This window comes from Mastacembelus armatus, chromosome 10 (genome assembly GCF_900324485.2).
Source record: "Mastacembelus armatus chromosome 10, fMasArm1.2, whole genome shotgun sequence".
NCBI classification, from domain to species: Eukaryota; Metazoa; Chordata; class Actinopteri; order Synbranchiformes; family Mastacembelidae; genus Mastacembelus; species Mastacembelus armatus.
Genome location: NC_046642.1, coordinates 12,317,944 through 12,330,033, shown reverse-complemented (window position 1 = coordinate 12,330,033; position 12,090 = coordinate 12,317,944). Strand labels below are relative to the sequence as shown.

The 12,090-nt window shown below is 39.9% G+C and overlaps 1 protein-coding gene across 1 annotated transcript in view; it reads right to left on the bottom strand.

Annotated features, from left to right (window-relative positions):
* Nucleotides 1-10,190, bottom strand: part of trpc7b (transient receptor potential cation channel, subfamily C, member 7b) — a 40,618-nt gene extending 30,428 nt beyond the window's left edge. The window contains exons 1-2 of the mRNA XM_026330466.1: nt 9,703-10,190; nt 3,760-4,522 (exon numbers count right to left, since the gene is read on the bottom strand). Coding sequence (XP_026186251.1) covers nt 3,760-4,522; nt 9,703-10,190 — 1,251 coding nt within the window. The remainder of the gene's footprint in view (nt 1-3,759; nt 4,523-9,702) is intronic.
* Between the last annotated feature and the right edge of the window lie 1,900 nt (nt 10,191-12,090).

Here is a 12,090-nt window from a genome sequence, read left to right as displayed (position 1 = left end):
CTCTTCGACTAATCTTTCCATTTTCAACCCTCTGTTCCTCTGCTTTATGGACTCCACAGTTCACTTCTCACCCTCCTGCCTTGTTTTGTTGCTCCACAGTTGGTTGAGCAGGGCAGCAGTCACCAGGCTGTGGCTTCTGGTAGGTTTAGAGTCCCTAAGGAATAATTTTCATTATGGATTCTTTGTGCTTGTGCTGTGTCCGGGCATACCCTTACACTGTATTGATAAAACCCATTTTTGGGTATTCAAGTGTTTGCTCTTTTTGTTAGTAAGGGAGTTCCTTTATGGAATGACTTGGACAAAGGTGTAATCAGTTTTGTGGAGTTGCAGTATGTTCACACTTTTAACAGATATGATACATTTTAATATCTGGCTTGTCAGACTTTGAATTGTCTTTGGAAAAATAATTAAATAACACGTTAGATAAGGATGGTGAAAAGGCTCCTTACTATCTGAAAATTGAAAAAAAAAAAAGGATTCCTGGGCATCAAGCGATGGCAGCATGCACCTACTGGCCTCTGGAGAGGAAAGACATGTATTTACCTTTAGGCTGCTAATAGAAAGAGAGAAATCAAATACAATCTGTTTACATTTGGGTAAAGGCAAGACTGCAGTAGTAGTACTACCAACATGTTGCCTTAATCAATGATATTTGTATCATAAGACAAACATCAAGAGCACACAGACACAGACATTGGATTTGAAAAAATCCAATCATAACCCAAGGTATGTGCTTTTGCCTCAGGGGCTGAGATAAAGGAAAGGAGATTGCAAATGGAGACCGAGCAGGCAAAGCAGGGTGAGAATTGTTACAGATGAGTGAACTGAGCAGGACATGGAGTAAGCCTCAAAACTGGAGAGAGGGAGGGGGACATAAAGAAAGGAATGAAGAGTAGAGAGAGAGATGTCCACCACCAACAACACACCTCTTTTATCTTTCTCAATTTCTCACGATATTAAAAGAAACCAAATGAAACACAAATTAACATGATGCACCTGAATACAATGTCATTAAAAATTAAATGACTCCCCCACCTTACTTTTTCTCTTTGTGTCTTCCCCAAGGGTATATGGAGGGTAAGTGCATATTTGGCTATCTGTGTGTGTCCAGTGGCTCTTGTGAGGGACTGATGGGCTGTCTTGAGAAGGTAAGATAGAGGAAGATAAATGATAGGGCTGTTACTGCGGATTTGCCTGTAGTGTTCCCTTCATATACATCCAACATATACCAGTAGCAGCAATCTAATATCTGTATTGCGGCAGGTTTTGTATTCATACCAGGGGTTGAGATAGTGTTGTTTGCTTGCACTGTGAGTGTGTGAAAACATATATTAATAATCAATACAATAATTAACTATTGTTCATATACAATAATCAAGTACTGTATATACATATTTGAATATTTTCTGTAGGCACACGTACACGAGCTGATTCCTATACAATGAACAAAATAAAAATCTTTATAAAAGAAGAACACTGCTTTAGCTCTGTGGTTGTCTAATATACGTTTATGTGCTCACAGGAATCTGTGACATGTTGAATTCTACTGTAAGAGTTTCTGTTTTTTGCAACAAAATAATGGAATAACAAATGTGTTAGATACATTTTGCTCCTCATAAAACATTTACAGAGTAGATTTTTTAATAGTATTTTAAAACCATCATTCTTAACATCCACGTTCATTTGCCTGCAACATTCTTTTGCTATTTATTTGTGGGTGCATTGATGTGAATTTATACTCTTAATTAAACTGTCACTGACATGATGCTTCAATCTATGTCCTAACTTTTATTCCCTCTATTTGATTTGCCCATATGAAACAGGTCTGTCTAAGTCTATTGTCAAAGTGTTTTAATATTATTTAATATTTTATTGTAATGAGAGGATGATGTGAAGTGAGACAAATAAAGAGGGAAAACACAGGGGTGATAATGAGATGGTAATGAGACAGATGAGCTTCAACACAATTCTGGTCCCTCAGGTGAGCCCTTCTCATTAACGTGTCTAGAGACGGGGAAGAGCATGACAAGCAGAAATGCTGAATGACAAACACTCAGGTGGGCAGAAAGGGAGGAAAGGACAGACAGTAATGAACAGGGCATTAGGGGGAAAATGCAGCAACACATGGACAGACAAAGGAATACCAATAAGCAGAGCAACAGAATCTGTAATGATATCAGGCTGCTGTTATCTGATTGGTTCACTTACTGTATATGATTATATTGTTTGCATTAATGATCTGATTGATAAATACAAATCACTATATAATTAATGAGAGCTGTGCAGTGTCAGTCACTTCAAAATGAAACATACCTGCAATTTTCTAAATGGTCATTAAAATTTAGTTACAACTGAGCAGTGGCCTTACACTATATACACTGTAGACAGTACATAGCATAAAACTGTTAAGAGAAGCTAATTACAGAAACCACACTGGAAAATCTGGACAAAAAAAAAAAAACGTGATGTCCTTTAGCTTAAAGTGTATTGTATGCTGCTCGTTAAGATGAAGTGGCTGAAGTAGCATCGCTGTTTGTTTAGTGCATTCATGTTTGGTGAATATTGCTTAGCTCATGTATGGTGGTGCACACAAGATGTTGATTAAATGACTATTTGTTGTTTGGTCCAGCACATGACTGGATGCGGGAACACACAGTTGAGCTCTCTTGGTGAGCTCGCTCAGCAATACACCAGTTATTGAGAGGGTGGCCAACTGATGACCCTGTAGACTGTCTACTAGACTGTCAAATTGTAAACTAGTAACGTGACCCTCAGTGCTGTACTTAGTGTTGGTGCCTGACAGCAAGAAAGTTTCTAGGTTCTAATCTGCCAGCTGGTAAGACCATCTCTGTGGAGTTTGCATGCTTGTGTGGGTTTTCTCCAGATACAGTCCAAAAAATTGAAGGTTAGGTTAATTGGTGACTCTAAATTGCCCATAGGCATGAATTGTATATGTCAGCCTTGTTACATATTTGTGAGCTGTCCAGTCACCCAATGTCAATGCGCAATGTCAGCTAGGATTGGCTCCCCTGTGACCCTCTATAGGATTACTAATTGGTGGATAGATGTCTGTTATAGTGTTTATCCGTCCTGGAGTATCACAGGTTAGCTGATTTGGGACAAGCATGCTAGCTGGCACAGGAGGAGGGAATTGTCTCCCTATCCACCTCAAGTTGGCAATAAAACCTGTCCAAACTCTCTACACAGTATAAGTGGGGAGGCATGCTGTGCCCCCAGCCTGAGCCAATCAATCTGCTTCACAGCAGATACTGGCAATTCCAGGTAGGTTTGATTCTTGGTAAAACAATTTAAGCTTTAAGATACTGTAGTGTCTGTGGGTGTATAATTTGTGTCTGTTTATGTGTTAGAGAAAATTACAGTGCTTCTGTGTAATAGTTAATGATGTTGTTTGAAGTTGCTAGATCTAAGGGCTTTACATCTTTGACTCAGAGCAGTCCCACACACAAAGTAAGTACAGACCTTAGATCCAGCGACTTCAAACAACATCATTAACTATTACACGAGTAATTTAATTTTCTCCAACACAAACACAGACACACATACATATACACACACTATGTGACACTCAATAATGAAATAACGCTCTTTACCCTAAACATCATAACTAAATGCCTAACCCTAATCATTAGCCCAATACTAACCATAACCACGTTTTAATCCTCAGCCAGTTAAAGTTATTCTCACAACCTAGATTAAATTTCATTATGTAAATATAGGTGTTATAAGAGATCCCCTCACCTTAAACTCTGTCTCAATGTTGGCAAGTCTTGCCAGTTCATTGCTGAGCTCCAGGGCAGTCAGTACAGGGTCTTCACTGCTGAGTGAAAGGTAAGCTGCACTGGCCAGGCCTTTGTAAGCATTCATCCTGGAGCGTGAATGACTGAAGGAGTCTTTCTTCTGCTTCTCCACACATTCTGAACACTTGCAAAAGTAGTCATGCGGCCTTTCTATGCGGGCTCCCTTGGTCAAAAGGATGTGGACAATCTCGTACTCCTGGCAGTGAGCAGCCAGGATGATGGGTGTGACATCGTGTGAAAAACGTGTTCCATCCTCGTCATAAGCGTAAAAATCATCATCACGCATCTCCTGCTCCAGTGGGCTCAAAGCTAGTCGGAGACCCCCACCAAAGGCAGGGTGGCCAAGAATGGCCTCAACTATTCGAACATAACCCTTGGAGATAGCCAAAAGCAGGCCATCCCCAATCCGAGCCAACCCATCTTTCTTTAGCAGCAGCTCTGTAACTTCTAAGTGCTCATTGCCCACTGCCAGCTGTAAAGCATTCTGGCCCATGTAGTCAACACAATTGAAGTTAAGGGTTTTGGATTCTTCCAGCATTTTGCGGACCACTGGAATATTTCCATATTCAGCAGCATCCAGGAAACGCTCCTCCTCTGCAGTGAGGGGCGAGCCACGTTCATTGAACATGTAGGCTGGACCCCGCACTGCCTGCCGACGACCCTTTTCCCTCAGCGTGGTGTGCCGGCGATGCATGGCTTCCATCCTGGAGACAGTAAAGAGGGAGGAAATAGTGAGATGGAGATGGAGGTAGCACAGAAATAAATCATCTAAGGTTCAGAAAGAGTGATGAAGTAGAGAGCATGGTGAGGACACAATACCCTTTGTTAAATAAAATTGACCATATTATAACAAAGCAAACAAAGTCATTACTCTCACAGCATGTGGCTACCCTCTGGGGACAGGGACTGGTCAGAAATGTCAGTAGTGTCTAATACAGAGTTCTGCACTGACCTCAGAGAAAGCGCTACCAAGACATTAGTGATATACTGTATCTCCATGGGCAGATCAATGAACTGCTACCAGGGTCAAAGCTCATCACAGGGCCATCTCAGGTCAACAACTCGGATTGGAACAAGAGAAATGAAGCTGTCACCTTAACTGATAAACTCACAATATGAATCAGTGGTCATCCAAAGTGACTCTTAGGTCAGTGGTGAATCTATCACGGCATGCGTGCACACAGGCATGGACATGTACCTCCTGCTCTGTACAGAATGCATTTGTTTTTCTTCGTAAATAAAGCCTTATTTCCAGGAACACACATCACATCCCAGCAGGACAGAACAGGAAAAAAAAAAAAATCTTCCATCAATAGGGGCTTGTCAAATATAACTACTATAGCTGTACCTTGCACAGACCCCTTGTAATCATGCCAGTTATGGCGAAACACTTTTCACTTGTTCACAATGGTCATTGTTGTTGCCTATTGAGTTTGAGAAACAGAATGATTTTTCATAATGTCTGCATCTTCTGTGTGGTCTGACACTCTGACCCAACAAAGTAAAAAAAGTCTTAACGTCTCTCAGACCTAGAAAAATGAAAGGTAACAGGCTGAGTGACACTCTGGGAGCAGAGCAAGAGATAGTGGATTCAGATACACTTTGAAATGAAATGTAGGAATAGCAAATCAGCTGTGGAGGGAAAATTATTACCCAGAACAGTTTGATTTTCCACTTTGAAATAACTTACTCAGGCTTGGGATTTAAATTATATAATACTAATATGATATGTCACTCAGAACACAATAGGAATTCATACTGAGTACACTGAAAATAATCACACTACTTCACTACTTCCTAACTTGAATACAGTAAAAACATAATTGGCTAGTATTGTCCACACAAAGATTTTCAATTTCAATCTCCACTTTTACATTAGTGCAGTGACCTTAGAAATGACATGAGGTTCTGTTTTGCTACAGTATAAGACCTGCTAAAATAGAAAAGAATCCACATAAAGTTATGACTATTTGTATTACTTTGTGTGTGTTTGTGTAAGTCTGTGTATATGAACAAAAGGCTGGACATTGAAGGAAAGGGTGAAAATGGAAACCTCTTTATGGTGAAAATATTCCCCGGGGGTGTCAAAGGATGTGGAGATGAGAAGATGAAGAGATCTCACTGTGGCATATCACTGTGGGAGTGTGTGTGTGTGTGTGTGTGTGTGTGTGTGTGTGTGTGGTTGTGAGTGTGTGATAGATGAATGTTGTTGTTTGTCAGCTGTGAATGCCTTAGGCTGCCAGAGAGTGGTACTGTAGATGTCAGTATTCCTTTCTATCCCTCTCTCTCTCACACACACACACATATACAGACACACACACACACACACACACACACACACACACAGAACTTCAGACCACAAATGAACAAAAGAATACAGATGTGTATGTGCATAAACAATGTAAATATGACAAACATCCTCTATAGAATGTGATGGAAACTTTTCAGTAGCCCTATAGTAAATTCAAAATTTATGAAGCTTTCAAAATTTGATTTTTGTTGACGGTGTCAGAAAGACCATACGATGTGTTGTTGATTTAATACAATGCATTATGCAGTAAGGTGCACCAAAAATCCCCACCCCCAAAAACCTTACCTCTACATAATCTATCTCTCTTACCGACATTTACAGAATCATTGGAAGGACTCTTCATAAATGAAGGGACAGTCTGGCTGCCAGCCCATTTAGATAACCTTATAGTCAAGTAATGAATTGTCATTTTCCATCTCACTCTGTCCTCCTCTCCATCTATCAGTGTTTGTGATTCTGATCTGAAACAGAATTTACCTGCATCCTTTCTACGTGGAATTATAGTGACACAGATAGGAGAGACACAATGGAGATGTATAGAGAAAAGGTTTGTGTGTGTGTGTGTGTGTGTGTGTGTTTATATGTGGGAGAGAAAAAGAAAAGATACAGTGAGTGAAGAAGAAATTGTGTATTTTTATGTCTGCTTACATACATAGTGTGACTCTATTCACACATTATCTAGTATTCTTCCTAAAGTAATACTGTAGAATTCATTAAACTACTTTTCTTGCCTCCAAGGTAATTTTTACACAGAAAAAGCCATCAGCGTCTGTTTCTGTGTATGGGGTGTAGGTTTAACATCACTAATACTAATACAATGTTGTCTAATAAAGACAACATTGTTACGCTGAAAAAAATAAACTGCTGGATGAACGTAATTTCGTTACATCACCTAATTTCCATCTAAACAGATCTTGTAATATCAGCCAGTTTTACCTCAACACCACACATCTTTATTGGTCAAATATCATTTTAAAACTTCAATTCTATTATATTTCCTTTTATTAAATTACAACATTGAATTGAATTTCAGTTAACAAAATTCAGCCTTGATATTTGAACTAGTATAGCTTTTGTGTGTTTTACTAATGTCAACCTTGCTGAATGAATGAAGCTCATTGTTGCTAGTCTAGTTTTCATCAACAGCACTAAGGTTAAGTGATCTCATTCTAATTACCACAGGTCCACTAAAATAAATAAATAAAACAAAAAAACAAAAGCCACTGTTAACATTTTTATTTGGTGTTATTTACTTGTTATTTTGGCTGTTACTAAATTGAACCTGCTCTAGTATTGATGCAACATCCAAGTCAGAGGCTTCTTCAGATTACTCAAGAGAGTGTGCACACCAGCAGTTCCTACTTCCATTAAAAAAAACCAAAATGTCAGAAAAGGGAGAAACTATCCTGAATCACAGTTTCTGGTGATTGCAGCTATTGCTATAACTCCAACACATCACTGGATATGGCTTGTCCCCTATTTATCCAAGCTCAAGCTTTATCAAGCTCAAGCTAAAAGTCTTTGACATATAATTTGGATTACATTATAGTGGCAAGTAAGATGTCAAGCCTCTTGCTGAGATAGTCTGGTCATTTCATCAAAGAAAAAAACCTTAAAATTAGCTCTACATGAACACAATTTCAGTAACACGTGGTGTGCTTAGATGCTTTTGGAGCTCGCTGATGTCTGAAACTTTATGGTTCACTGCAAATATTAAATAATGTAGTATATAACTGTATTTGGTATATTACATCTACATATATGCATATGGCCAATATTCACTGCGAATGATTACCAAATCAATCTAAAAAATAAATGGCCTGCTTGGGATAGCCATAATAAAATGCTTCTTTTAATAAAGTTGAGATAGGTGTTTTTTTTTTTGCACACAATCATTTCATTGCATTTACCAAGCAGAGTGTGCTCAAAACCGTTTGGCTGGTGGAAGATTTACTCCAAGAGCAATGGAAGATGTCATGTAGGCTAAACAACAGAAACACATATAAGAGAGGGAGATTCAGGATTTTGAGGACAATGAGTGAAAAAAACATCTTGACTCAGCAGGAATATTTACAGAGCTGACAAAGGAATTCACTTTATCACTGCACAGACATGAGCAGAACATTTCAAGCCTTGCACTCTCTTTACCCTTCTCCCCATTTTCCTTATCAAACACATACACATAGACACTCTTTCCAGCAATAAATTGGCAATTTTTAAACTCAAAATTTAAGAGCTCACCATCTTAAACTAGTAATAAGAAACAGGCATGTTCACAGTTTCTTTCAGAGGCAACCAACACTTAGCCTAGTCAGGCATCAGTGACAGGACACACGTTTCTTTGCCATGCAAGGCCTTTTAAGTTGAACACTGGTATATCAAAGAGACAGACCAGGGAAGATCAAAGACCAACACAGAGGTCTGCCACCGTCTATATCTGATAGTCACAGCCTAGCTGGCAGGGCTTCATGAATATACATAAAGAGTCATCATTCATGTTTTATTTTGACTCTGTGGTTGTTTCCTACATGGGTGCAATGGACAACAGCCACCAAGATGTCTCTTATGTCATGGTTGTGTACTTCAATATACAAGATTGCTGTAAAGAAAATTTGATATATGAGACACTGCATTTGCAAAATGACCTGAAGGTTCTTAATCAGGGTTTTATTTGTGTATGCATGTTTTATGGGCCTCAGTATTACATTGTGGGGATGTATGGTGCAAACCAAGTACAGCTTAGTTTTGCATGATTTTGCCCTGGTCTCATTCTTACTTAGACTAACACACACACACACACAATCCCTGTTGACTGCTGCTTAGGCATTCATGCACCGAAACCAGTCAAGATGCTCTCTCTCAAAACAAGGACGAAATGGATTGGAAAACCGCCCAAAGACATATGAATTCATTCAGACTCACACACCTTCTACTTCCTTACAAATACATTTTGTACATACATCCACTATAAAGGAACACAGGACAAAAGCCAAGCTCAGTCAACCTGGCACATATTTACGATACACACACGGCATTTTAGCACAAGTAAAAAATAAAAACAAAAAAAAAAAAGTTAAAATCATACATCTAATAAGAATTCTCCATTAACAAGGGGACATCAGTTTGCACTTGCAAATGCAATTTAAAAATGCAGGGCAGCAAAACATATGGTGACCTTCCACTGACTGTAACGTGATGTATGTCACAGTCAGACCCCTAGATGAACATCCTGTAAACTACAGCTGAGTGGGAATCACTGCCAGCTGCATGGAAAGGTGAATGCAGCAGGCTCAGAGAAAATCCTTGCTGCTTTAGTCTCTCCAAATCTGACCTCTACTTGTTGACATCACAGGTGGATTAGTTGCTCTTGATTAAATTCTCGCAACACAGAAAAGCTTTGCCATATTCAGACCAGTGCCCTGCATCCTCGTTGCATAACTGCAAATTGCAGAGTTTCTAAATAAGCACACAGAGTCGTTTTATTTACGCATTATGTCTCTGGATGGGTATAGCTAAAGTTGTGGGTTAGTAAAAAAAAAAAACAAAAAAAACAAAAACAAAAGGATGACTCACGATTGCCGGGTTTCGGAGTTGAACTCCGTATCTATGTGCTCCACAGAGTAGTGGTTCCCGTAGTCTGAGAGCTCCGGAGCCCGGTGGAGTCTCTGTCCACGGTGCTGAAAGCGCTCAACGTTGTCCGCGCCTCGTCCTCTCCACTTGGGGAACGGGTCATCGTATCCGTCGTGCACCGCATCTATCCGCACACTGCGCCGAGAACAAAACGGAGAGCCACTGTCTCCGGTGAGCTGGCGTAACTTTGGCGATATAAAGTGCGGGGAGTCCCCGGGTTCTCGGTTCTCTGAAGACGTGCGAAGACACTCCGGAGAGGCGAGGTAAGGCGGGTCTGTGTCCCCCAGAAGCGGAGAGGCGGAGGAGAAGAGGTCTAGGGGACGCTGAGAGGTAGGAGATTCTCCGGGAAGATGGACAGACGGCGACGGGGAGGGGGACTCGGAGATACGCGCTCTCTCGCCGCTGTCACTTTCCTCTCCCTCGTCAGACATTGTGATAGTTCTGGAGCACCATAAACCTCAGACTGTTTTAGCTAAGCGACAAGCATTTGACGGTGTTTGCCAAAAGTTTCAGGCGCGCAAGTTTGCTGTGAGCGGCGCCGCAGCGACGGGCCGCCTCTTCTACACGACAGCGCGCGCGCTAATTAAGGCGCACCGAGAGAGCGCGCGCACTGAGCCAGCCCTTTACAAAATGGAAGAAAATCTACAAGTGACGGCAACTTTCACACTGCACCGCCCTGCAGAACATGTTATACTCGTGTTTACAATCGAGGAAAAACAGGCAGCAAATTTTAAGTCTTGGACTGAACAAGTTCACTGAATGACTGGAAAGAGCAGCGGGATGAGAGAAACGGAGAGAAAGAGGGAGAGAGAGAGAGTCAGTTTGAGAGTTGGAGAGTGGTTGAGGAGCGGATGGGTTAACACGCCCACTTGTTCTTGGTCAGTTTCTGGAAGTGACATGAGATTGTTATTGCTCATATATTACTGTAACCTATTTCATCTCAGTGCTGAGTTCATGCAGTGTTTCCTACTCTTTGGTAGGTTTAGTAGAAACGGAAGACAAACGCTCTAATTGTTTCTGTCTTTACATGTGATGAGGAAAGGATATTGTTTGAATGATGCTCTTACTCTATGTCCGTCTGTGCGTGTTTGGTCCTGTAATTGGAGGCAGAGACCTATTAGTCACGATTTCCTACACCCCCACACAGACAATAACCAGCCCTAACCCAGCTCTTTGATCTGTCCTTGTATTTATTCAGGCTAAACATGTACACGTTACAAAAGATCAAATTAACACATCAGGCATGACAAACTCTTTTCATTGGTGTTTGGGTAGAAAGTAGGAAGTAGTTCCCAAAACGGTTTCAAGTGAGCTCCGTGGCCTTCCATAGATAATTATGACAAATTGATGCTGCCTAATCTTTAATAAATCAATGATTCATTTAAACACCAGTTACAATAAGGAAAATGCACTATCTGAATGGATTACTCATCTATAAGTGACAAAAAGACAGTATTTGTGTGTGTCACTTGCTTTGTACTCTTATTTAAATTTTAAGTTTGCAGTACTTTTGGTTCACATCAAATAAGTCACTTTCAGGAAATGTTCCCAGAAATAAAAAGCACATATATCTGCTTTTTTTTTTAGGAAATCGGGAAACAAATAGACCCATAAAGTATTTTCATGTCAGGTTTTTACATCTTTCCTATATTGGAGTGGCAGGATAAAAATGAGGGATGATGTCCTTGTGAGGGAGTATAGCAATTATGGCATACTCTATTTGGCAAAGGCACACTAATAATCTTCTCCTTTGACAGAAAGAAAACAGAAGCAGATTTGAAGAACCATAATAAATAGGCCAGATGCCTTCAAGAATGTGAACATATTGAAAACAATTAATTTACTTGTTTGGCCATGCAAATGGACAATTCAGGTGTGGCTAATGTAGAGACCTTTCTGTCCTCATTTTAATCCCGTTATCAGGCGCTTTCGATTGTCCCAGGGAGAACCCCTGCAGTGAGCTGACTGATTGCAAATGCAGTCTAGAAAAGCTACATGATTGTGTAGCAGGATTTTTCTGTCATGTGCAATTCAATGTGAAATTGTTTCTTAGTATGATTTCTGTATCCACTCAAAATGTTTTAATGTAAGATAGAATATTTCAATCCAATGTGTTCCAAAAAAAAAAAAAAAAAAAAAGAAGGCAGGAAAGGCAAGTAGACATAGGAAATATGCCTAATTAAATTACGGCTTGAAACTGAAGAAAACATTGGGTACATTAATAAAAATTCCCCAATTCCTTAGATAATTAAAAGTACAATATATACTAAATTAATTATTAAAGGTCAGCTTTAGGTTTAGATAAATTCAGATACAAGGGTGTTGAAATTC